This window comes from Anser brachyrhynchus (assembly GCF_964034855.1).
Source record: "Anser brachyrhynchus genome assembly, chromosome: 36".
NCBI lineage: Eukaryota > Metazoa > Chordata > Aves > Anseriformes > Anatidae > Anser > Anser brachyrhynchus.
Window position 1 is genome coordinate 95,229 of NC_137729.1, and position 25,684 is coordinate 120,912.

At 55.5% G+C, this 25,684-nt stretch overlaps 3 protein-coding genes across 3 annotated transcripts in view; 2 read left to right on the forward strand and 1 right to left on the reverse strand.

Annotated features, from left to right (window-relative positions):
- The first annotated feature begins 100 nt into the window (after window positions 1–100).
- Window positions 101–12,238, forward strand: SYVN1 (synoviolin 1). The gene is made up of 16 exons (XM_080571717.1): window positions 101–216; window positions 1,551–1,699; window positions 2,139–2,231; window positions 3,064–3,216; window positions 3,301–3,349; window positions 4,242–4,345; window positions 4,442–4,568; window positions 4,825–4,924; window positions 5,001–5,066; window positions 6,195–6,311; window positions 7,241–7,392; window positions 9,065–9,187; window positions 9,274–9,348; window positions 9,436–9,622; window positions 11,172–11,260; window positions 11,518–12,238. Exons 2-16 carry the CDS (start codon window positions 1,568–1,570, stop codon window positions 11,691–11,693), a joined length of 1,743 nt encoding a protein of 580 aa, XP_080427843.1. The 5' UTR covers window positions 101–216; window positions 1,551–1,567; the 3' UTR covers window positions 11,694–12,238.
- Window positions 12,239–13,685: 1,447 nt separating this feature from the next.
- On the forward strand, window positions 13,686–25,089 carry LOC308184553 (pre-mRNA-processing factor 39-like; the record flags this gene model as incomplete). Its single annotated transcript, XM_080571729.1, is given in 11 exon segments — window positions 13,686–13,839; window positions 14,826–15,112; window positions 17,870–17,995; window positions 19,865–19,983; window positions 20,057–20,072; window positions 20,074–20,225; window positions 22,570–22,768; window positions 23,404–23,511; window positions 23,606–23,770; window positions 24,275–24,401; window positions 25,031–25,089. Coding segments are annotated over 11 exon segments (1,437 nt in total). The 5' UTR covers window positions 13,686–13,760.
- Window positions 25,090–25,392: 303 nt separating this feature from the next.
- The window catches only part of MRPL49 (mitochondrial ribosomal protein L49), a gene marked incomplete at its 3' end in the record, with an annotated part of 5,609 nt that continues 5,317 nt past the window's right edge, over window positions 25,393–25,684 (reverse strand). Inside the window, exon 4 of the mRNA XM_080571730.1 lies at window positions 25,393–25,402. Within this exon, the coding sequence (XP_080427856.1) occupies window positions 25,393–25,402 (10 nt within the window). The remainder of the gene's footprint in view (window positions 25,403–25,684) is intronic.

Below are 25,684 nucleotides of genomic sequence, written 5' to 3' on the forward strand. Positions count from 1 at the left end.
CAGATAAATCCCTGCAGAGATAAAAAGGAGATGGAGGAATTTAGGTGGAGGGGAAACGGTGAAAGGACCCCTTCATTCTGTCCTCTTCCCCCCCCCCCGCAGGGCTGCGTGTGGTGCAGGCAGGCAGGCAGGAAGTGAGGTGTCTCGCGCCGAGGCGCTTCCGGCTGAGGGAGGAGCGGCCTGAGGCGGGGGGCGCGGCGGCGGCGGCGGGGCCGGGTGAGTGGGGGGGGGCTCAGAGCCTGTGTCGTGAGGGGAAAGGGGGGGGGCTAGGGGGGCGGGGGGAGGGCCGTGAGGGCGGTTTGGGGGGGATTAGAGAGGGTTTGGGGGGGGTTAGAGGGGGCTGGGGGGTTTAGGGGGCGTGAGGGGCCTTTGGGGGCGCTTATGGGGGGCTGTGACAGGGAGGGGGGGTGGGGGGCACGTAGGTAGGAGTAGGGGGGCTTTGGGGGTGCTTGTGGGGGGTGTGACGCAGTGGGGGGGTCGTTGGGGGCATGTAGTTGGGAATGGGGGGTTTAGGGGAGTGGGGGGGGCTTTAGGGGCGCTTATTGGGGGGCTCCGATACGGAGGGGGGTGTTTAGGGCATATAGGTTGGAGTGGGGGGGTTTGGGGCGCGCTTATGGGGGGGTGTCACACAGTAGGAGGGTCGTTGGGGGGCACGTAGATGGGGATTGGGGGGTTTAGGGGGTGTGGGGGGGCTTTGGGGGCTCTTTTGGGGCGCTTTTGGGGGGTGTGACTTAGTGGAGGGGTGGTTGGGGGGCACGTAGATGGGGGTTGGGGGGTTTGGGAGGGTGGGAGGGCTTTGGGTGTGCTTATTGGGGGGTCTGATACGGAAGGGGGTGTTTAGGGCATATAGGTTGGAGTGGGGGGGGATTTTGGGGGTGCTAATTGGGAGCGTGACGCAGTGGGGTGGTGGTTGGGGGGCACGTAGGTAGGGATTGGGGGGGTTTGGGGGTGTGGGGGGGCTTTGGGGGCTCTTTTAGGGCACTTATGGGGGTTGTGACTTAGTGGAGGGGTGGTTGGGGGGCATGTAGATGGGGATTGGGGGGTTTAGGGGGTGGGAGGGGGCTTTGGGGGCACTTATTGGGGGGCTCCGATGCGGAGGGGGGTGTTTAGGGCATATAGGTTGGAGTGGGAGGGTTTGGGGGTGCTTATGGGGGCCGTGACGCAGTGGGGGGGTGGATGAGGGGCACGTAGGTAGGAATGGGGGGGGCTGGGGGTGTGTTGGGGGCACTTATGGGGGGCTGTGATGCTTTGGGGGGAGGTTGGGGGGCATAGGTAGGACTGGGGGGGGTTTTGGGGGGGCTTCTGGGGGCTGAGACATGGAGGGGGTTACGTAGATAGGAGTGGGGGGATCGGGGGGGCTTTGGGGCGCGGGGGTAGCCACGAACGGGGCCAAATCTGGGGCCAGACCCCGGCATTTAACAAACCCCCGCTGCCACCGAGCCCCAACCCGCCCCGATACCCCCCCGGCCCCTAATTTCACACCGCGCTAATCCTTTTTCCCCCATTTTTTCCCCCAAAAAAACCTTTTCCTCACCCCCCCACCCCCGCAGGCGGCCGGGCCGCGGAGATGCTGTGCACGGCGGCGGTGATGGCGGGGAGCCTGGCGCTCACCACGGCCGTGGTGGCGCACGCCTACTACCTCAAGCACCAGTTCTACCCCACCGTGGTTTATCTCACCAAATCCAGCCCCAGCATGGCCGTGAGTATGGGGGGGAGCCAAAAAAAACCCCCCCGGTAAAAGATTCGGGGACAAAATCCCGCTTTTGGGGGAGAAAACGCGGAGCTGCCTCTGCCGGCGGCGCCCCCCCCGGCTATTTTGACGCGGGTAACGGCCGCGAAGAGCACGAGGTTTGTTTATTTCCTGCCGCAGAAGCTTTCCCTGACGGGTTTGCTGGTGGGTAATTAATTAATTAGGGGCGGTTGAGGGGAAATGAGGCCGGTGGCGGCGCGTGGAGTCACGCCTGAACGCCGTGCGGGGGCTCACTTCTGCTTTCGGGGCCCCAAAGCGGCCCTTTGCGCCCCCGAACTGCCGCTTTTTGGCCCCAAAGCCGCCCTTTGCGCCCCCAAACTGCCCCCTTTTGGCCCAAACTGCCCCTTTTTCCCCAAAAAACCCACCCCATCTCTCTTTCCCCCCGCAGGTTCTCTACATCCAGGCCTTCGTGCTGGTTTTCCTGCTGGGCAAATTCATGGGCAAGGTTTTCTTCGGGCAGCTGCGGGCGGCGGAGATGGAGGTGAGCCGAGCTTGGCCCGAAATCCTCCGATTTTGGGAGGGTTTAGGACTCCGGGGCCGAATCCTGTGGGGCTGAGGGGGATGTTAACGTGTTTTGGGGCTTTTATTTGATTTTTTTTCTCATCCTGGAGAGCTTGAGGGCACTAAATCCTCTAATTCAGGGACAGTTGAGGATGCCAGGGGTGAATCCTGCGGGGCTGAGGGGGATGTTAACGGGTTTTAGAGGTTTTTATTGAATTTTGGGGGGGGCTCAGAGGTGCTTTATTAGATTTTTTTCCACCCTGGGGAGCAAAATTCTTAGATTTAGGGAGGATTTAGGACTCCAGAGCTGAATCCTGCAAGGCTGAGGGGGATGTTAACGGGTTTTGGGGCTTTTATTTGATTTTTTTTCCCATCCTGGAGGGCTTGAGGGCACTAAATTCTCCAATTCAGGGAGAGTTTAGGACTTCAGGACTGAATTCTGCGGGGCTGAGGGGGATGTTAACGGGCTTTAGGGGTTTTTATTGGATTTTGGGGGGCTCAGAGGTGCTTTATCAGATTTTTTTCCACCCTGGGGAGCAAAATTCTTAGATTTAGGGAGGATTTAGGATTCCAGGGCTGAATCCTGTGGGGCCGAGGGAGATGTTAAGAGTTTTTGGGGGGATTATTTGATTTTTTTTCCATCCTGGGGAGCTAAATTCTCTGATTTAGGGTGGATTTAGGATTCCAGGGATGAATTCTGCTGGGCTGAGGGGGATGTTAACGGGTCTTTGGGGTGATTTATTTGATTTTTTGGGGTCCGGGGGCGATTGTGGGCTCCCCTGTGCGCCCTGCCAGCTCCCTTTCTCGCGCAGCACCTCCTGGAGCGCTCGTGGTACGCGGTGACGGAGACCTGCCTGGCCTTCACCGTCTTCAGGGACGACTTCAGCCCCCGCTTCGTCGCCCTCTTCACCCTCCTCCTCTTCCTCAAGTGCTTCCACTGGCTGGCCGAGGACCGGGTGGACTTCGTGAGTGAAAAACCAGGCGAAAAAACTTGATTTTGGGGGTCCGGAGGGGAGGGTTTTTTAGCGTTTTCTCCCCTTTTCCCGCAGATGGAGCGGAGCCCCAACATCTCCTGGCTCTTCCACTTCCGTATCGTGTGTGAGTGGCGCCTTCCCCCCCCCCCCCCCCCCCAGGGCCGGATCCTTCCCGTTCCCAGCTTGGGGGGAGCTTTGCCTCCTCCGCAGCTGGGCAGGAAAGATAATTTCGGCGCTGTATTTGCATAGGGTGGGGGTGGGGAGGGGGGACGCGTGGGGTGAGATAACGTTATCGGGGCTGCTCCGTTAACGAGGGCCTGGCTGGGGATTTAATGAGCTCTGGGGTTCGGGTGGGGAAAAGGTGCTTCAGGAGGGGTCTGAGGGCAAAATGGGATCCCAGATGTGTAGGAAAACGTGTTTTGGGGGAAAATGGGGTCCCAGACACGTAGGAAAATGCTCATTTGGGGGAAAACGGGGTCCCAGATGCATAGGAAAACACGTTTTTGGGGAAAATGGGATCCCAAATGTGTAGGAAGATGCGTTTTTGGGGGAAATGGGATCCCAGATGCATAGGAAGACGCGTTTTTGGGGGAAATGGGATCCCAGATGTATAGGAAGACGCGTTTTGGGGGGAAATGGGATCCCAGATGTATAGGAAAACGTGGTTTGGGGGAAAATGGGGTCCGAGACGCGTAGGAAAACGTGTTTTTGGTTGTGGGGAAGGGATTTAGAGACCACAAGTGGGCTGGGGGAGGAATTAGCAGGGGATTGGCCTTGGAAATAGGGGTTGGGATGCGGGCAGGGGGGTTCCTAATGAGCTCGTGGTGATACCAGCCTTGTTACCGACACTCATTAACCCCAATCTGCCCCACGGGGGCTGATCCCGCTGCCGCAGCGGGAGGCGTTTCGGGGTGCCATCCCTTTTCGCAGCGGCCCCGTTTGTTTCTGGGGTTTCTCCCCCGGTTTTGGGGTCCCTAACCTGCCTTTTTTTTCCCCTCCTCCCCCCCCCGCCGCAGCCCTCATGTTCCTGCTGGGGCTCCTGGATTTCCTCTTCGTCAGCCACGCGTACCACAGCATCCTCACGCGGGGAGCCTCCGTCCAGCTGGTTTTCGGCTTCGAGGTGAGGCCCCCCCGCCCCGTGCTGGTCCCAAACTGCTCCCGGAGCCCCCCCCCCAAGCCGGTCCTGAGCCCCCGCTGCCCTCTTCGTGCCCCGCAGTATGCCATCCTCATGACCATGGTCCTCACCATCTTCATCAAGTACGTCCTGCACTCCATCGACCTGCAGAATGAGAACCCCTGGGACAGCAAAGCCGTCTACATGCTGTACACGGAGCTCTTCACGGGTACGCCGAGCTCCCGCCGGCCTTTTCCTCCTTTTCCTCCCCGATTTACGGGGTTTTCCACCCCCTTAAAATCCCCTTTGCCGCCTCGTCGGGTTTTATCTGCGGTAGCGGCAGCGGGATTGGTGGTCGGAGGCGGCTGACGGGGTGGAACGAGCCCCCAAAGTGCCTCCTAAACCGTCTTCGGGGTCCCGTCCCGCTTCCCCCACCCCACAACTATTTAAAACCCGTCCCTAACTTGCTTTTTCCCCCCCCCCAGGTTTCATCAAAGTCCTCCTCTACATGGCCTTCATGACCATCATGATCAAAGTGCACACCTTCCCCCTCTTCGCCATCCGCCCCATGTACCTGGCCATGAGGTGAGCGCCTTCGGGGCGGCTTTCGGGGCCGGGCCGCCTCCTTCGTGACCCTGAATTCGTCCCTGTTTCCTCACAGGCAGTTTAAGAAAGCCGTGACCGACGCCATCATGTCCCGCCGCGCCATCCGCAACATGAACACGCTGTGAGTAGCGCGCGGAGCCGCCGGCGGGCTTGGTTTGGGGCCGAAAAATGAGGCGGAGGAGGGTTTTGGGGGGAAAACAACTGGTTTTTACCAAGAGAAGGGGGGGTAGGAAGGACTCGGAGGGTTGGGGATCCCTTTTGGAGAGACCTCGGAGGGAGAAAGGGGTTGTGGATGCCTTTAAGTCCCCCTCGGAGAGACCTTGTAGGGTTGTGGATCCCTTTGATCCCCCTTGGAGAGACTTTATAGGGACAAAGGGGTTGCAGATTCCCTTAAATCCCCCTTATAGGGGGAAAAGGGGTTGTGGATGCCCTTAAATCTCCCTTGGAAAGACCTTGTAGGGTTGTGGGTCCTGCGAAATTCCCCTTGGAAAGATCTTACAGGGAGAAGGGGGTTGCAGAATCCCTTAAATCCCCCTTGGAGAGACTTTGTAGGGAGAAAAGGGGTTATGGACGCTCTTAAATCCCCCTTGGGAAGACCTTGTAGGGTTGTGGATCCCTTAAATCCTCCCTGGAGAGATTTTATAGGGACAAAGGGGTTGCAGACTCCCTTAAACCCTCCTTGGAAAGAGCTCATAGGGTTGCAGATCCCATGAAATTCCCCCTGGAGAGACCTTGTAGGGTTGTGGATCCCATGAAATCCCCCTGGGAAAGATTTTATAGGGGACAAAGGGGTTGCAGAATCCCTTAAATCCCCCATAGAGGGGAAAATGGGGTTGTGGATGCCCTTAAATCCCTCTTGGAGAGATTATATATGGAGAAAGGGGTTAAAAGGTGCCTTTAAATCCCCCTTGGAGAGACCTTATAGGGTTGTGGATCCCATGAAATCCCCCTTGGAAAGATCTTGTAGGGAGTAAGGGGTTGCAGGTGCTCTTAAATTCCCCTTACAGAGACCTTATGGGGGAAAGGGTTTGTGGATCCCCTTAAATCCCCCTTGGAGAGAACTTATAGGGGAAAAAGGGTTTGTGGATCCCCTTAAACCCCCCTTAGAGAGACTTTATAGGGAAAACCTCTTCGCAGACGCCCCCAAAGCTTCATTTCAGCCACAAACCCCTGGAGACCGCCGCGGGGGGGGGCCGTTCCCGGTCCCTTTTTCCCCAGATCTTTCCCCGTAACCCCTTTTCCCCCGCAGCTACCCCGACGCCACCCCGGAGGAGCTGCAGGCCGTGGACAACGTCTGCATCATCTGCCGCGAGGAGATGGTGACGGGCGCCAAGCGCCTGCCCTGCAACCACATCTTCCACACCAGGTGGGGGCCCAAAGGACACCGGGGGCAAAGGTTTGGGGTCTCGGGGGCGGGAGTTGTCCCACGGGACGAAGGTTTGGGGTCTGGGGGGCGTTGTTTGCCCCATGGGACAAAGGTTTGGGGTCTGGGGGGTGTTATTTGTCGTGCAGGACAAAGATTTGGGGTTTGGCGGGTGTTATTCATCACACAGGAGAAAGATTTGGGGTTTGGGGGGTGCTATTCATCACGTTGGTCAAAGATTTAGGGTCTGGGGGGTGGGATTTGCCCCACGGGACGAAGGTTTGGGGTCCGGGGGGGCGTTGTTCGCCCCGCGGGACGAAGGTTTGGGGTCGGGGGGGCGTTATTTGTCACCCTGGTCGAAGGTTTGGGGTCTGCACTGTGTTATTTGTCACATAGGACAAGGATTTGGGGTCAGGGGGGTGTTATTCACCATGCTGGACAAAAATATGGGGTCGTGGGGTTGTTATTTGTCAGGCAGGGCAAGGATTTGGGGTTTGGGGGGTGTTATTTGTCAGGCAGGGCAAGGATTTGGGGTTTGGGGGGTGTTATTTGTCAGGCAGGGCAAGGATTTGGGGTCCAGGGGGATGTGATTCGTCCCACAGGACAGAAGTTTGGGATTTGGGGGGTGTCATTTGTCATGCAGGACAAAAAAATTGGGGTTTAGAGGGTGTTATTCACCACTCAGGACAGAGATTTGGGGTTTGGGGAGTGTTACTTGACACCCTGAACAAAGATTTGGGATCCAGGGGGGTGTGATTCATCCCCCAGGACAAAGATTTGGGGTTTGGGGGAGGTGATTCACCGCTGAGGACAAAAATTTGGGGTCAGGGTGGTGTTATTTGTCTCGCCGGTCAAAAATAGGGGGTCAGGGGGCTGTAACTTTGGGGCAGGGGGCTGGTAAACCCCTAAATCCCGCTGTCTTTCCCCGCCAGCTGCCTGCGGTCGTGGTTCCAGCGGCAGCAGACGTGCCCCACGTGCCGCATGGACGTGCTCCGCGCCTCCCTCCCCGCACAGCCCCCCCCGGAGCCCCCCGAGCAGCCGCAGCCCCCGCCGCAGACCCCGCCGGCGCCGCAGCCCCCGAACTGTGAGCATCAGCGCCCCAAAAAGGGGGAGAAAGCGCCCCAAAAAAGGGGAAAACGCGGCCCAGAAAGGGAAAATGTGCCCCCAAAATGGGAGAAGTCTGCCCCAAAGGGGAGGAAAAAGGGCCCCAAAAAGGAAAGTCTCGCCCCAAAGAGGGGAAAATGTGCCCCCAAAAAGGGAAAACCCACCCCAGAAAGGAAAAATATGCCCCCAAAAAGGGGAAAATCTGCCCCGAAGAGGAAAAAACCTACCCCACAAAGGAAAAATGTGCCCCAAAAAAGGGGAAAACGCGGCCCAGAAAGGGAAAATGTGTCCCCAAAATGGGAAAAGTCTGCCACAAAGAGAAAAAAAAGGGCCCCAAAAAGGAAAGTCTTGCCCCAAAGAGGGGAAAATGTGCCCCCAAAAAGGGAAAACCCACCCCAGAAAGGAAAAACGTGCCCCCAGAAAAGGGGAAAACGCACCCCAGAAAGGGAAAATGTGCCCCCAGAAAAGGGGAAAACGCACCCCAGAAAGGGAAAATGTGCCCCAAAAAAGGGGAAAACGCACCCCAGAAAGGGAAAATGTGCCCCAAAAAAGGGGAAAACGCACCCCAGAAAGGGAAAATGTGCCCCAAAAAAGGGGAAAACGCACCCCAGAAAGGGAAAATGTGCCTCAAAAAAGGGGAAAACACGCTCCAGAAAGGGAAAATGTGTCCCCAAGAAGGGGAAAGCATACCCCAGAGAGGAAAAACGTGCCCCCAAAAGGGGAAAATGTGTCCCAAAGAGGGAAAAACCTACCCCAGAAAGGGAAAATGTGCCCCAAAGAGGAAAACCTACACCCAAAAAAGGGAAAAACCCACCCCAGAAAAGAAAAATGTGCCCCAGAAAGGGAGAACATGTCCCCAAAAAGGGAAGAACTCACCCCAGAAAGGGAAAAACGTGTCCCCAAAAAGGGAAAACGCCCCCCAAAAAAGAAAAACCTGCCCAAAAAAGGGAAAAAGGTCCCCAAAAAGGGAGAAACCCATCCCAAAAAGGAAAAAGCGTGCCCCCAAAAAAGGGGAAAAGCCATCCTGAAAAAGGAATAGCTCACCCCAGAAAGGAAAAAAAACAGCTCCCAAAAAGGGAAAAGCTGGTCCTGAAAGGAGAAACCGTGCCCCAAAAAGGGAAAAGAGGTCCCCAAAAAGGGAAAAGCCACCCCAGAAAGGAAAAATGTGCCCCCAAAAAAGTGAAAACACCCCAAACGAGGGGGAAAAGCCATCCCAGGAAGAAAACCCACACCCAAACCCCCAGCTTTTTGCTTCTGGGATGCCCCAAAACTGTAGGATTTCAGCCTGGTTTTCGGGAAACTGTAAGGGGACATCAAACCCACACCTTCAGGCAGTCGTTTTAAAGCAATTTTGGGGTATTTTGGCTCTGATTTTTCCTGTAAGTCCCGCAGGGGATGCTGCTGCCCTTTCCCCAGGCATGTTCCCCTTCTGGCCCCAAAAAGGGAAAAACGACCCCAAAAAGGGAAAAAACGACCCCAATAAGAAACCCTACACCCAAAAACCACGGCTTTTTGCTTTCGGGGTGCCCCAAAACTGTAGGATTTCAGCCTGATTTTGGGGAAACTCGAAGCCAGCATCGAACCTGCGCCTGCAGCCGACCGTTTTAAGGGAATTTTGGGGTGTTTTGGCTGATTTCCCGCTTTTCCCCCAGTCCCGCAGGGGATGCTGCCGCCCTTTCCCCCGGGCATGTTCCCCTTCTGGCCCCCCGTGGGGCCCTTCCCTCCCGCCCCCAACGGCTCCGAAAACCCGGCTCCGAGCCCCGCTGCCGCTTCAGGTGAGCCTCCCCCCTCTCCCCACCCTAATTTTGGGGACAAATCTTCCATTTCCCACCCCTGCGACCGCGTTTTTTTAACCCCTTAGCTCCCAGACCCGCCGACGCCTCCACCCTTCCCCTCCCGCCCCCGTGGCTGGCGATGCCGTGGCCTCCGCTTTTCGGTAAGCCTCCGGTTGAGGTTTTTTTTTTCTTAGGGGATTTTTTGGGGGGGTTTTCCCCTTTTGTCCCTCACCCGCGGACCCCCGCAGGGTTCCCCCCGATGCCGGTGCCCCCCGCGGGCTTCGCGGGGCTGACGGCGGAGGAGCTGCGGGCGCTGGAGGGCCACGAGCGGCAGCACGTGGAGGCGCGGCTGCGGTGCCTGCGGGACATCCACACGCTGCTGGACGCCGCCATGCTGCAGATCAACCAGTACCTGAGCGTGCTGGCGGCGCTGGGGTAGGGCCGGGGGGGGGATTTGGGGTCGGGGGGGGGATTTGGGGGGGTTGGGAGGGGTCTGGGAGGGGATTTGGGGGGTTTGGGGTGGGTTTGGGGGCTTTGGGGGGGGCTGGGGGGGATTTTGGGGGGCGTTTGGGTGATTTGGGAGGGGCTGGGAGGGGATTTGGGGGGTTTGGGGGGGGTTGGGGGCTTTGGGGGGGCTGGGAGAGGATTTGGGGGGGCTTTGGGGGGGGGCTGGGGGGGATTTTGGGGGGGTTTGGGGGATTTGGGAGGGTCTGGGAGGGGATTTGGGGGGTTTGGGGGGGTTGGCTTTGGGGGGGCTGGGAGGGGAATTGGGGGGGAAATGGGGGAACTGGGGGTTTGGGAGGGGCTGGGAGGGGGGTCTGGGGGGGAAATGGGATTTGGGGGTTTGGGGGGGCTGGGAGGGGGGTTTGGGAGGGATTTTGGGGGTAAATGGGGATTTGCCGGGTTTGGGGGGGGGCTGGGAGGGGGTTTGGGGGGAAATGGGGATTTGGGGGGTTTGGGGGGTTTCGGAGGGGCTGGGAGGGGGTTTGTGGGGGAAATGGGGGGATTTGGTGGGTTTGGGGGTGCTGGGAGGGGGGGTTGGGAGGGATTTTGGGGGGAAATGGGGATTTGGCAGGTTTGGGGGGCCTGGGAGGGGGTTTAGGGGGAAATGGGGTTTGGGGGGGCTGGGAGGGGGTTTGGGGGGATTTGGGGGTGAATGGGGGGCTTCAGAGGGGATTTGGGGGGAAATGGGGGGATTTGGGGAGGATTTGGGGGGTAAGGGGGGATTTGGGGGGCTTGGGGGGCTGGGATGGGCTTTGGGGGGGTTGGGGGAATGGGGGGATTTGGGGTGGAAAGGGGGATTTGGGGGAGTAATAAGGGGGTGAGGGGGGAATGGGGATGTGGGGGGGTTAGGGGGTGGGAGAGGGTTTTGGGGGGGAGAAGGGGATTTGGGGTATTGGGGGTCGGGGGGAATTGAGGGGGTTGGGAGGTGGAAAGGGGGGAATTTGGGGGGGGAAATGGGATTGGGGGGAAGGGGAGAAAAGATGCATTGGGGTGTAATTGCGGGGGAAGGGGAGGGGGCTTGGGGTCTGGGGGGATGATAAGGGGATTGGGGGGTGGGGGATTTGGGGGGGGAAATTGGATTATGGGGTGTTTGGGGTGTGCAGGGAGAATTTGGGGGATTTGGGGGGAATTCGGGGAAAGAGGAGATTGGGGGGAAATTTGGGGGGAAGAAGGATTTGGGGGGAAATTGGGGGTGAAAGGGGAGAAGATGGGGGTGAAAGAGGGGGTGGGGGGAAATTGGAGGGGAAAGGCTGGATTGGGGGAAATTGGGGGGACTGGGGAGAAATTGGGGGAAATGGGTAGGGGGAAGAAGGAGAAATTGGGGGGCAGGAGAAATTAGGGAAGGGGAAAATTGGGGAGGAAAAGGGGAAAATTGGGAAAGGGGAAAAAGGGGAGGGGGGAGTGAGGCGGCCCCTCGCAGCCCAAAAGCCATTTTGGGGGGTTTCCTTTTTAACCTTTTCTCCCCGTTTTCTCCCTCCAGGCCCCCCCGGCCCCCCACCGCTGCTCCCCAACCCCCCACCACCACGGAGCCCGGCGCCCCCTCGCCCCCTGCTGAGCCCAGCTCCTCCGGTGCGTGTATTTGGGGGGAATCGGGTCTCAGACCGGGTTTGGAATCGGGTCTCAGACCGCGTCTCAGACCGGGTTTGCAATCGGGTCTCAGAGCTGGTTTCAGACCGGGTTTGCAATCGGGTCTCAGAGCTGGTTTCAGACCGGGTTTGCAATCGGGTCTCAGAGCTGGTCTCAGACCGGGTTTGCAATCGGGTCTCAGACCGGGTTTGCAATCGGGAGCTAACGGGTCCCTTTTCTCCCTTGCCCCCTCCCCCCAGATCCCCCGGGCCCCTCAGGCGCCGAAGGCTTCACCCCCCGCCCTGAGGAGGAGGAAGAGGAGGAGGAGGAGGAGGAGGCCGAAGGCTCACCCGCGCCCGGCGAACCCGACACGGCCGAGCTGCGCCGCCGCCGCCTGCGGAAACTGGGGGCGCCGGCCCCGGCCCCCTCCCTCTGACGGCCCCGGCCTCCCTTTTGGAGACCCGCCCCTCCCCCAGAGGCCGCTGACACCCTCGGCTTCCATTTTGGGGACGCTCAGAGGCCACCGCACCCCCCGGCCTCCGTTTTGGGGGGACCCTTGGAGGGCCGCTGCCCCCCTTCTCCTCTGTTTTGGGGGGGGGGCCTGGAAGCCGCCTCTCGTCCCCTCTGTTTTGGGGACCCTTGGAGGCTGCCCCTCCCCCTCGTCCCCTCCGTTTTGGGGACCCTTGGAGGCCACTTTCCCCTCGGCCTCCCTTTTGGAGACCCCCCACCCGAGGCCTCCTCTCCCCTCGCCCTCCATTTTGGAGCCCCCCACGAGCCGCCCGCGCCTCCTTTTCCCCCCACTTTTCACCCCCAAAAAAAAAAAGCAATCTGGAGGCTCACGGCCTCCCCTGTGGGGGGGGAGTTCCCCTCAGCAGCGCCCCCTGACCCGTTTTTGCCCATTTTCACCCCATTTTTCTCTACCTCCGGATTTGGGACGGGGTTCGGTTATGAAAACACCGTCCCCCTTTGAAATTGCTCAAAACCTCGTGGTTTTAACCCAGTTTTCTTCTCGGGTCCCCCCCCCGGCGGCTCTCAACCCCCCAACCCGCTTCAGTTTTGGGGTCAAACCCGAAAGCTTTGAGCCATTTGGGATTTTGGGGTGCTTTCCGCCCCCCTCCTTGCAGTATTAACCCTTTATCCTCGGGACAGCCCCGGGGGGGGGTTGGGGGCGTTTCACCCCCTCGTGGCCCCAAAATGTGGGGTTTTCACCCCGTTTTCCCCCCGGGAAGGCGACCCCGGCCGCAAACCCCGTTGGCCCTCGCCCTTCAGTGCCTCTTCGAACCGAGTGGGCTTCCAGGAGCCCCAAAATCTCAGGGAAAAACGGGGGCCGGGGGGGGGCCCGGGGTGGAATTTTGGGCTCGTTTAGGCAAAATTGGGCAATAACGAGGCGGGAGTTGATCTTTTAATCGTTTTTTTTTGTTTGTTTAATTTGGAGTGGAAACGGCGGAGCTGCGGCTGGTCGAGGATTTTTGGGGTGGGTTCCTCGGGGTTTTCCTTCGTTTCGGGGCGGCTTTGAAAAGGGGAGTAAAGGAGGGGGTTTGCAAAGGGGGGCATCTGGCCCCAAAAACGCCCCCTTTGACCCCAAAATCCTTCTTTTTGACCCTAAGACCCCTCATTTTAACCCCAAATCCCTACTTTGGACACCAAAACCCTTCCTTTTGGCCCCAAATCCCTTCTTTTTGACCCTAAAACTCCTCCTTGTGACCCTAAAATCCCTCCTTTTCACCCCAAACCTTTTTTTTTTTTGACCCCGAAACCCATCCCTTATCCCCAGAATCCCTCCTTTTGACCCTAAATCAGCCCATTTTGCCCCCAAGATCCCTCCTTGTCATCCCAGAACCGCCCCCTTCGGTCCCAAATCCCTTTTTTTGACCCCAAACCCCTCCTTTTTGACCCCCGAAACGCCCCGTTTTGACCCTAAAACCCCTCCCTTTGACCCTAAGCTCCTACTTTTCACCCTAAACCCCTCCTTTTCACCCCCAAGCCCTCCCTTTGACCCCAAAACCGCCCCCTTTGACCCTAAAACCCCTCCTTTTCGCCCCCAAACCGCCCCCTTTTAACCCCAAACCTGCCCCGTTTGGCCCCAAACCCCCTCCTTTTCGCCCCAAAACCCGCCCCCGTTAACTCACCCAGCCCCCCTCTCCCGCCGCGGCGGGTTAATTATTTAATTTGTAAATAGTGTAAACATTTGTAAGAGCTTAATTGTACATAGGCGGAATAAAGGCTGCAGGACAAGTCCTCCACGGGCCGCTCTGCTCTCTCACCCACCGATGCTTCCCTATGGCCGTCTCTATGGTTGGCGCCCAGCTCCGGGCCCTTCTAGCCTCGCTTCCGGCCTCGCCTCTATGGTGCCGCATCTCTATGGTGATCTCAGGGCACCGCGGGTCCTCCAAGGGGGACAGGAGGGCCGCTGGGCGCGGCCGCTCTGGGCAGGCGCCTCGGTGGTTCCGCCCGGAGCCTTGCGCGCCGCGCATGCGCCGTGGGGGAGGGGGGGGGCGGCGAGATGGCGGCGGAGGGGCCTGAGGCGCCCGGGAGCGCTCAGGGGGCGCTGGGGGACGGCGACGGCGGCGGGGGGGGCACCGGTGAGGGACGGGGGGGGGGGGAGGGGTGCGGGGGATTTTATGGGGTTGGGGGGGGATGGGGAGGGTTTGTGAGGAGATTGGTGGGGGTTATGAGGGGGCCTTGAGGTGGGTTGGGTGAATTAGGGGGGTTTTAAGGGGGGGAGGGGGGTTATGGGGTTTGGGGGGATTTATGAGGGGATTTATGGGGCTGGGGGGAGCTATGAAGGCATTTATGGGGCTTGGGGGGGTTACGGGAGGCCTTGAGGTGGGTTGGGGGACTTATGGGGGTTTTATGGGGTTGGGGGGCGTTGTGGGGGGGGGGGCTGTGGGGTTTGGGGGGGATTTTATGGGGTTTATGAAGGAGATTATGGGGCTGGGGGGTGGTTGGGGGGACCTTGAGGTGGGTTGGGGTGGTTTATGGGGATTTTATGGGGTTGTGGGGGTTATGGGGGATCTGCGGGGTTTGGGGGGGGCTTTGTGGTGGGTTAGAGGGGATTATGAGGGGGTTTATGAGGTTTGGGGGGATTTTATGGGATTTTGGGGGGGTTACAGGGGGCTGGGGGGTATTTGGGGGGTTTATGGGGGGATTTATGGGGCTGAGGGGTTATGGGGAGTGCTTGAGGCGAGTTGGGGGTTTTATGGGGGTTTTATGGGGTTGGGGTAGATTTTTGTGGGGTTTGGGGGGGGTTATAAGGGGGTTTATGGGGTTGGGAAGGTATTGGGGAGCCTATGAGGTGGGCTGGGGGGGTTTATGAGGGGTTAAGGGGGTTTGTTGGGGGTTATGAGAGTTACAGGGGGGCTTTGGGGTGGGTTTGGGGGGGGGTTATGTGACGGGGGGGGGGGCTCCAAAGCTGAGCGTTATGGGGCTGGGGGAGTTTTGTAGTGTTTATAGGGCAGCAACAGGGGCTGTGGTGATAACCAGCGGGGAAACAATCCTGGGGGGAGCCTTAATTGGGCGGGGGGGCACCCCAAACCCTTTTCTTAACCCCATTTTGCCCCCCCCGCAGCCCCCACGGCGGAGCTGCCGCCCCCCGAGCCCAGCAGCACCGAGGACGAGCGCGGCGCCGGCCCCGACTCCCAGAGCTGCAACGGCGCCGCCGCCGCCCCCCCCGAGCCCGAGGAGCCCCCCCCGGCCCTTCCCGAGGCCCCCCCGGCCCCCCAGGACCCCGAACCCCCCGCGGACGAGGCCGCCCCCGGTTACCCCCCGGACTTCGAGAAGTTCTGGCGGGCGGCGCGCGACAACCCCCACGACTTCACCGCCTGGACCGAGCTGCTGCAGTACGTCGAGCAGGAGGTGGGCAAAGTTTGGGGCAAAAAGATCGTTAGTGCTGTAATTAACACCGCCCGGGGCGCCCACCCCATTAAAAATTTCATTAAAACACGCTACGAGGTGGTGGCCCCGTTAAATCTTCGTTTAAGTTCTCTCTGAGTTTCCAGTCCTATTAAATTTTCGTTAAAACTTTCTGCTGCTTTCCAATCCTATTAAATCTTGGTTAAAATCCCCCATTAGTTTCAAGTTTTGTTAAATTTTCATTGAAAGTTTTGAATTTTCAGCCCCCTTAAACCTTAATTGAAAGTCTTGGAGTTTCCAGCTCCATTAAATCTTCACTAAAATTCTTTATTAGTTTCTAGTCCCGTTAAATCTTCGTTAAAATTCTCCGTTATTTTTCCATCCTATAAAGTCTTTGTTAAAGTTTTCCATTGGTTTCAAGTTCTGTTAAATTTTCATTCAAATTTGGAATTTTCAGCCCCGTCAAATCTTCATTAAAACTCTGCGTTTCTAGCACCATTAAATCTTCATTAGAACTCCCCATTGTTTTCCAATCCTATTACATTCTCGTTAAAATTCCCCATTAATTTCCAGTTTTGTAAAATTTTCATTAAATTTTTGAGGTTTTAGGCTCATTAAATCTTAATTAAAACTTTTTTGGAGCTTCTAGTCCCGTTAACTATTTATTAAATCTTTTTCTGATTTTCCAATTCTATTAAATCTCCATAAAAATTCTTCTTTAGTTTCTAGCCCCATTAAATTTTCGTTAAAATTCTGAGTTTTCAGCCCCATTAAATCTTCGTTAAAACTGTCTTTGCGTTTCTGGTCATACTAAATTTTCGCTAAATCTTTTTATTAGTTCCTAGTCCTATTAAATCCTCATTAAAATTCTCTTATTTGTTTCCAGTTTTGTTAAATTTTCATTAAAATTCTGAGTTTTCATCCCTGTTAAATCTTCATTGGAATTCTGAGCTTCCAATACTATTAAATCTTCATTAAAACTGTTTATTAGTTTCCAGTCCTATTAAATCCTTGTTAAGATTCTCCGTTAGTTTCAAGTTTTGTTAAATTTTCATTCAAATTTGGAATTTTCAGCCCTGTTAGATCTTCATTAAAACTTTCTTTGAGTTTCCAGCCCCATTAAATCCTCGTTAAAACTGCCCGTTATTTTCCAGTCCTATTAAGTCCTTGTTAAAATTCCCCATTAGTTTCCAGTTTTGTAAAATTTTCATTAAAATTTTGAGTTTCCTGCCTTATTAAATCTTAATTAAAATTTTCTTGGAATTTCCAGTCCCATTAAATATTCATTAAAACTTTTTCTGAGTTTGCAGTCCTGTTAAATCTTCATTTAAACTCTTCTTGAGTTTGCAGCCCCGTTAAATCTTCATTAAAATTCTCCGTTAGTTTCTAGTCCTATTAAATTTTCATTAAAATTCTCTGTTAGTTTTTGGCCTTGCTAAATTTTCGTTAAAACTCCAAGTTTCCAGCCCCGTTAAACCTTCGTTAAAACCCACCCCATTCCCCCATCCCATTAAACCTTTGTTAAAACTAACGCCCCCCGTTAAAGTTGGAGTAAAAATCAATTTTCATCCCAATTAAAACTTAATTAAAGGTTTTCGTGAGCCTTTTCCTTATCAGATCTTCATTAAAATTCTCCCTTAATTTCCAGCCCTGTGAAGTTTTCATTAAAACTCCCCGTTAATTTCCAGCCTTCGTTAAAGCTTTCTTTGCACCTTAAACCTTATTAAAACCCTTCCCAAGCCTCCACCCCATTAAAACTTCATTAAAACTCTCCCCAGGCCGCTGCCCCAGGGGAAATTAACGTTAAAACGTTCATTAAAATGTTAATTAAACCTTGTTCTGAGTCCGTGCCCTGTTAAATTTTCATAAAAACATTCTGTTGAAACTCACGCCAAATAAAAATCCCATTTAAATTTAAATTAAAAATCATTTTAAGATGCTGTTTGTGTTAAAATTTGGTTAAAATTCATTTTAATCTGATTATAATTAAGTTTAATCTGCTACAAAAACCCATGATATTGCCAGAAACTGCCTTGAAAATTCATCTTAAGACACTGTTTGGCTTGAAATTTGGTTAAAATTCGTTTTAATGTGCTAAGAAAAGCCACAATATTGTCAGAAACTGCCTCGAAAATTCGTCTTAAGGCACTGGCTTGAAATTTGGTTAAAATTCATTTTAATATGTTACAAAAACTTGTGATGTTGTCAGAAACTGCCTCAAAATTCATTTTAAGGCGCCGTTTGGATTAAAATTTAGTTAAAATTCACTTTAATCTGGTTATAATTAACTTTAATGTGCTCTGAAAACCTGCAATATTGTCAGAAGCTACCTCAAAAATTAATTTTAAGGCGCCGTTTGGGTTAAAATTTGGTGAAAATTTGTTTTAATGTGCTGGAAAAAAACATAACGTTGTCAGGAGGTGCCTCAAAAATTCATTTTCAGACGCCATTTGGCTTGAAATTTGGTTAAAATTTGTTTTAACGCTACAAAAACCTGCGATATTGTCAGAAACTGCCTCAAAATTCCTTTTAAGGCGCCGTTTGGGTTAAAATTTGGTGAAAACTCATTTTAATCCGGTTCTAATTAACCTTAGTGTGCTCTGAAAACCCGCGATACTGTCAGAAGCTGCCTCGAAAATTGATTCCAAGGCGCCGTTTGGGTTAAAATTCGGTTATAACAAACCGCGATCGTTTCCGAGCCTTTGCGGTGTTGTCCGAAAAGGCCCCTTTTCGCCCCAAACGCCCTCTCCCCCCCCGCAGAACCACCTGCCGGCCGCCCGCAAGGCTTTCGACGCCTTTTTCTCGCACTACCCGTACTGCTACGGCTACTGGAAGAAGTACGCCGACATGGAGCGCCGCTTCCACTGCGGGCCCGAGACCGAGGAGGTGCGCGGGGGTCCCGGGGGGGTTCGGGGGGTGCGCGGGGATTTTGTCACGGTTTTGGGGTCCTCGGGGTGTTTTGGGGGGCTACACGCTGCTTTTATCATGATTTTGGGGTGCTACATGCTGATTTTACCACGATTTTGGGGTCCCCAAGGTGTTTTGGGGTGCTACGCTTTATTTTTGTGGGTTCTTTGTGCCTTTTTTGTGCTACACGCTGCACTTTTGCATTGATTTTTGCCACGGTTTTGGGGTCCTCAGGGCGTTTTGGGGTGCTACATGCTGCTTTTGGGTTGATTTTTGCCATGATTTGGGAGTCCTTGAGGCGTTTTGGGGTGCTACACGCTGCTTTTGGGTTGATTATTACCATGATTTTGGGGTCCTCGAGGTGTTTTGGAGTGCTACACGCTGCTATTGGGTTGATTTTGCCACGATTTTGGGGTCCCCAAGGCATTGTGGGGTGCTACACACTGCTTTTGGGTCGGTTTTGCCACAATTCTGTGGTCTCCGAGATGTTTTGGGGTGCTACACGTTGCTTTTATCACAAGTTTGGGGTGCTACATGTTGATTTTACCATGATTTTGGGGTCCCCAAGGTGTTTTGGGGTGCTACACTTTATTTTTGTGTTTTTTTTTTTGCCACAATTTTGGGGTCCCCGAGGCGTTTTGGGGTGCTACACACTGCTTTTGCTTTGATTTTGCCCCAATTTTGGGGTCCCTGAGGTTTTTTGGGGTGCTACACATTACTTTGGCATTGATTTTTGCCCTGATTTTGGGGTCCCCGAAGCGTTTTGGGGTGCTACACATTGCATTTGTTTTGATTTTGCCATGATTTTGGGGTCCCCGAGGCGTTTTGGGGTGCTACACGCTGCTTTTCGGGTTGATTTTCCACGGTGTTGGGGTCCCTGAGGCATTTTGGGGTGCTACACAGTGATTTTGGGTTGATTTTGCCACGATTTTGGGGTCCCCAAGGCATTGCGGGGTGCTATACGCTGCTTGTGGGTTGGTTTTGCCACAATTCTGTGGTCTCCGAGATGTTTTGGGGTGCTACACACTGCTTTTATCACAATTTTGGGGTACTACACGTTGATTTTTACCATGATTTTGGGGTCCTCAGGGGTGTTTTGGTGTACCACGCACTGAGTTTGTGTTGATTTTGGCATGATTTTGGGGTCCCCAAGGTGTTTTGGGGTACCACGCACTGATTTGGGGTTGATTTTGCCATGATTTTGGGGTCCTCGAGGTGTTTTGGGGTGCTACATGCTTCTTTTGTGTGGGTTTTGCCACGATTTTGGGGTTCCAGAGGCATTTTGGGGTCCTACACACTGATTTTTGGGTTGATTTTGCCATGATTTTGGGGTCCTCAAGGTGTTTTGGGGTGCTACATGCTGCATTTGCGTTGATTTTGCCCCGATTTTAGGGCCCTGAGGCGTTTTGGGGTGCTCCATCCAATTCTGCACCCCTTTTGCCGCTTTAATGGGATCCCGAAAGCATTTTGGGGTTTTCCCCAGACGTTTTGGGGTTTCCCTGCCTCTTTTGTGCTGCTTCTGCTGCTCTCACAGGGTCCCCGGGGCGCTTTGGGGGTCCCCCACCCCATTTCCCCACTGCTTCATCGCCCCAAATCATTTGGGGACCTCGCCAGCCGTTTCCTCACCCCATTTACAGGGCCCTTAGGTTATTATGGGATGCCACCCCCCCCCCACATTCCCCTCCTGGAGCCATTTTGGGTCCGTTTCACCGCCTTTTCCCCCCATTTCCCCCAGCGTTACGGGGCCGCCCCCCCCCTTAGGTGCCCACCCACTCATTTGGGGCTGCCCCCCCTTAATTTTCACCCCATCCCAAACCTCCTTCCCCCCCACTCCGGCTCCGGGTGCAGGTTTTCGAGCGCGGGCTGCAGTCGATCCCGCTGAGCATGGACCTGTGGATCCACTACATCTCCTACCTCCAGTCCACGCTGGACATGAGCCTCCCCGAATCCGTCCAGAAGATCCGCGGGTACGTGGCCCTCTTTCTTTTTATTTTTTTCGCCCCTTTTTCCCCCAAACTCACCCCCGTGGGGCTCCCGCAGGGTGTTCGAGGCGGCGGGTGGCGGCGGCGGGGATGGATTTCCGCTCGGACAAGCTGTGGGAGCTCTACGTCGAGTGGGAGCGCGAGCGCGGCGACCTCCGCGCCGTCACCGCCATCTACGACAGGGTGCTCTCCATGCCCACGCAGCTCTACAGCCACCACTGGGAGAGGTGTGTCTGGGGGGGGGCAACCCGAAAAGAAGGGGGGAAAACCCTAAAAAAACACGGGGGGAAAACCCTAAAAAAAAGGGGGGGAAAACCCTAAAAGAAGGGAAGAGAAACCCTTAAAAAAAGATTGGGGGAAAACCCTAAAAAAACGGGGGGGGGGAACCCTAAAAAAAGGGGAGCGGATCCCTAAAAAAAATGGGGGGGAAACCCTAAAAGAAGGGGAGAGAAACCCTAAAAAAACATGGAGTGGGAAACCCTAAAAAACATGGAGGGGGAAACCCTAAAAAAAGACGGGGAGAACACCCTACAAGAAGGGAAGAGAAACCCTTAAAAAAAAGACGTGGGGAAAACCGTAAAAAAAACGGGGGGGGAAACCCTAAAAAAAGATTGGGGGAAAACCCTAAAAAAACGGGGGGAAAAAAAACTAGAAAAAAGGGGAGCGAATCCCTCAAAAAAACGGGGGGGAAACGCTAAAAGAAGGGGAGGGAAACCCTAAAAAAACATGGAGGAGGAAACCCTAAAAAAGACGGGGGGGAAGCCTAAAAGAAGGGGAGAGAAACCCTAAAAACATGGAGGGGGAAACCCTAAAAAAAGACGGGGAGAACACCCTACAAGAAGGGAAGAGAAACCCTTAAAAAAAGACGGGGGGAAAACCGTAAAAAAAACAGGGGGGGGGAACCCTAAAAAAAGATTGGGGGAAAACCCTAAAAAAACAGGGGGGAAAAAAACTAAAAAGAAGGGGGAGCGAATCCCTAAAAAAAACAGGGGGGAAACGCTAAAAGAAAGGGAGAGAAACCCTAAAAAAACATGGAGGGGGAAACCCTAAAAGAAGGGGGGGGGGGAACCCTAAAAAAACATGGAGTGGGAAACCCTAAAAAAGACGGGGGGAAACCCTAAAAGAAGGGGAGAGAAAACCTAAAAAAAACTGGGGGGAAAACCTTAGAAAAAAAAAAAAACGGGGGGGAAACGCTAAAAGAAGGGGAGAGAAACCCTAAAAAAAACAGGGGGGGGAACCTTAAAAGAAGGGGAGAGAAACCCTAAAAAAATGGGGGGGGGAACCCTAAAAAAAGACGGGAGGGAACCCTAAAAGGAGGGGAGAGAAACCGTAAAAAACAGGGGGGGAACCCTAAAAAAACATGGAGGGGGAAACCCTAAAAAAAGATGGGGGGAAACCCTAAAAGAAGGGGAGAGAAAACCTAAAAAAAACTGGGGGGGAAAACCTTAAAAAAAAAAAAGGGGGGGGAAAACGCTAGAAGAAGGGGAGAGAAAGCCTAAATAAAAAGGAGAAGAGAAACCCTGAAAAATAAGGGGAGAGAAACCCTAAAAAAAATGGGGGGGAACCTTAAAAGAAGGGGAGAGAAACCCTAAAAAATGGGGGGGGGAACCCTAAAAGCAGGGGAGAGAAGCCCTAAAAAGCGGGGGGGGGAAACCCTAAAAGAAGGGGAGAGAAGCCCTAAAAGAAAAGGGGGGAGACACTAAATAAAAAAGGGGGGGAGAGAAACCCTTAAAAAAAAAAAAAAGGGGTGGAGAGGGAGAGAAACCCTAAAAATATTCCCAAAATCCCCCCCGCAGCTCTCCAGCCACCACTGGGAGAGTACGGCGGGGGGGGGGGGGGGTAAACAGTTTAAAAACAAAAAGGGAAAAACGCTAAAAAATGGGAAAAAAATGTGGAAAAAAGGAAGAAAAATAAAAACGGGTAAAAACCCTAAAAAGAGGGAAAAAAGCCCTAAAAATTGAGGAGAAAGAAGTCTTAAAAGAAAGGGAAGAAACCCTAAAAAAAAAAAGGGAAAAAATAAAAAAAAGGGTGGAAAAGCCCTAAAAGAAGGGGGGGGACTAAAAAAGGGGGGGGGAAGTCGAGGTGGGAGAAGAACCCAAAGAGAAGGGAGAAGGGCCCCAAAAGAGGGAAAGAGACCCTAAAAAGGGGGAAAGGGACACTATAAAGAGGGGAAAGGGCCCTAAAAAGAGGAAGAAGGGCCCTAAGGGAAGGGAAAGGGCCCTAAAAAGAGGGAAAAGGGCCCTAAAAAGAGGAAGAAGGGCCCTAAGAGAAGGGAAAGAGGCCCTAAAAAGGGGGAAAAGGGCCCTAAAAAGGGGGAGGAAAGGCCCTAAGAGAAGGGAAAGGGCCCTAAAAAGGGGGAAAAGGACCCTAAAAGGAGGGAGAAGGGCCCTAAAAAGAGGGAAAGGGCCCTAAAAAGGGGGGAAAGAGGCCCTAAAAAGGGGGCAAAGGGCCCTAAAATGAGGAAGAAGGGCCCTAGGAACGGGGCAAAGGGCCCTAGGAAACGCAAACAAACCTCCCCCAAACCCTAAAACATGAGGAAAAGGCCCCAAATCCCCCCCAATCCCCCCCCAGGTTCCAGGAGCACGTGCGGCTGCACCCCCCCGTGGCCATCCTGTCCCCCGAGGAGCTGCGCTGGCTGCAGTCCAAGCTGGCCGCCGAGCCCGGCCCCAAGCCCCCCCCCGAGGCCGCCGGGGGCTCCGAGGCCCCCCCGGGGGAGGAATTCCCGCCCCCCCCCGGCATCGAGTCCAAAGGGGCCGCGGCGGATGGCAAGGTTTTTTTTGGGGGGGGGGGGGGGGGATTAGGGGGGCAGAAAGGGGGTCAGGGGGGGCAAGGGGGTCTTGGGGGAGGGAAGGGGATTAGGGGGGAGTAAAGGGGTCGGGGGGGGGGGAAGGGCGTCTGGGGGGAGTAAAGGGCAAAGGGGGGGGGGGGGCAAAGGGGGGTCCTGGGGGGTGAGAATGGGATTAGGGGGTGGAAATGGGGTCCCAGGGGGTGTAGGATTTGGGGGGGGGGGGCACAAAGGGGGTCTCGGGGGGGTGGAAAGGGGGTTGAGGGGGGCAGGGAGGGGATTGGGGGGGGAAAGGGGTTCGGGAGGGGGAAGGGGGTCCTGGGGGGCTTAAAGGGGATTAGGGGGGGCAGAAAGGGGATTGGGGGGGGGTAAAGGGGGTCCGGGGGGGGCATGAAGGGGATTAGGGGGGCAGAAAGGGGGTCGGGGGGGGGGGGGCGGAAAGGGGATTATGGGGGGTGTAGGATTGGGGGGTGGCGGAAAGGGGATTACAGGAGGCATAAAGGGGATTACAGGGGCATAAAGGGGATTAGGGATTGGGGGGGGATTAAAGGGGTGGAAAAGGGGTCCCGGGGTGCCCCCCCCCCCCATATTTTTTTCCCTCCCCCCCCCCCCCCCCCCAGGAGGACCCGGCGCAGGAGCAGGTCCGCGAGCTCGTCCTCTCCATGCGGCAGCAGATCTTCGCGCACAACGAGGCCGAGGTCGGCAAGCGCTGGGCCTTCGAGGAGGGGGTAGGTGGCCAAAAAAAACCCCCCCGGACCCCCACAAAATATTAAAAAACCCTCCTTTTCACCTTTTTTTTTTAACCCCCCCCCCCCCCTCAAGATCAAGCGCCCCTACTTCCACGTGAAGCCCCTGGAGCGGGCGCAGCTGCGCAACTGGCGCGAGTACCTGGACTACGAGATGGCGGCCGGCTCGCATGAGCGCACCATCGTCCTCTTCGAGCGCTGCGTCATCGCCTGCGCCCTCTACGAGGAGTTCTGGGTCAAGGTACGACCCCCCCCCCTCAAAAAAAAAAGAAAAAAATAATAATCCCCCCCCTCCCAACACCCCCCCACCCCCTGCAGCTGCCCCCAAGGGGGAACCGCGCACCCCCTCCCCCCATCCCCTATCTCTCGGATTTGGGGTGAACTCGGGGGCTTTTTTTCCACCTCCCCCCCCCCCCCTTTAAAAAAATAAATAGACGCCCCCCCCCCACCACCACCACCCCCCTCCTCCGGCGGCGGGTGGGGGCCGCTCGCGGGTCCGCGCGCCGTCTCTAACGCCCTTCTCTTGACTCCCGCTGCTGCTCCCCCCCCCGCCCGCGGCACCCCCCTAAGCCTAGGAGGAAATTCGGAGGAGAGGGGCCCCAACCCCCCCGCGCACGTGAGTGGCACCCCACCCGACGCAGCGCCCCCCCCGGCCGGGCTGGGGGGGGGGGGACGCTCACGTGGCCCCCCTCCCTTTTTATTTTTGTCCTTTTTTGCCCCCCCCCCCCGCCCCGCCCCGGCGCAGTACACCAAGTACTTGGAGGGCCACACGGTGGCGGGGGCGCGCAGCGTCTTCCAGCGCGCCTGCGGCTACCACTTGCCCCGCAAGCCCAACATCCACCTCCTCTGGGCGGCCTTCGAGGAGAAGCAAGGTGAGGCGCCCCCCCCCCAAAAAAAAAAAATTAAAATTTGGGGGGGCAAAACCACGCCTTTTGGGGACGGAAATCCCAAACGGGGCCTTCTTGGGGGCGGGGGTGCGGGTTGAGGCCGGGTGGCGTTGGGGTTTTGGGGGGACGCGCGGCGTCGGGGCGTGAAAGGGGGGTTATATTTTTTGGGGGGGGGTGGAAATGGAGGTTTTTGGGAGTGGGGGGGGTGGGCGCAGCACTAAATGGCTCTTTTTGGGGGAGAGGTGCCCCAAAGTGGCCCCAAAATGGCTCTTTTTGGGGGGGAGGTGCCCCAAAGTGGCCCCAAAACGGCTCATTTTGGGGCGGAGATGCTGCATCACAACCCCAAACGGTTCTTTATTGGGTAGAAATGCCTCACAGTGGCCCCAAATGGCTTTTTTTGGGGCAGAGATACCTCGTGGTGACCCAAAATTGGCTCTTTTTGGGGCAGAGATGCCCCGTAGCGGCCCCAAAACGGCTCATTTTGGGGCAGAGATGCTGCATCACAGCCCAAATCGGTTCTTTATTGGGTAGAAATGCCTCATAGTGGCCCCAAAAGGGCTGTTTTGGGGCAGAGATACCTCGTGCTGACCCAAAAATGGCTCTTTTTGGGGCAGAGATGCCCTGTAGTGGCCCCAAAATGGTTCTTTTTGGGCTGAAATGCCATGTCGCATAGTGAAATAGCTCCTTTTCGGGCTGAGATGCTGCGTTATGCCTCAAAATACCTATTTTTTTTTGGGCTGAGGTGCTGTGTTGTGCCCCAAAATATAATTTTGGGGGGGGCTGAGGCGCTGTGCTGGGCCCCAAACCGCTCAGTTTTGGGGTCGAGATAACCGTAACCACCCTGAGACCCCCTTAACCACCTGGGGAGCCCCCAAACCGGCCCTGCTCACCCCATAACCCCCCCAGCATGCCTTATAGCCCCCCAACCCCCCCTCAGAATGCCCTATAACCCCCCCCAACATACCCTATAACCCCCTTATAACGACCTGGGGAGACCCCCCAGGACCTCATAACCCCCTGGGGAGCCCCCAACCCCCCCCCCCAGCTTGCCCCATAACACCCCCACCATGCCCTATAACCCCCCCGACATACCCCATAACCCCCCTATAACAACCCGGGGAGCCCCCCCAGGAGCTCATAACCCCCCCGGGGCTCCCCCTAACCCCCTGGGGAACCCCCAACCCCCCCCACCATGCCCTATAACCCCCCCAGCGTGCCCCATAACCCCCTTATAACGACCCGGGGAGGCCCCCCAGGAGCTCATAACC

Excerpts from the sequence above, each read along its gene's own strand:
- SYVN1 (XM_080571717.1), top strand. The coding sequence starts at position 1,568 with ATGCTGTGCACGGCGGCGGTGATGGCGGGGAGCCTGGCGCTCACCACG. Across the intron at positions 4,569-4,824 it reads GTACACGGAGCTCTTCACGG|GTTTCATCAAAGTCCTCCTC; the intron begins GTACGCCGAGCT and ends CCCCCCCCCCAG. Across the intron at positions 6,312-7,240 it reads AACCACATCTTCCACACCAG|CTGCCTGCGGTCGTGGTTCC; the intron begins GTGGGGGCCCAA and ends TTTCCCCGCCAG.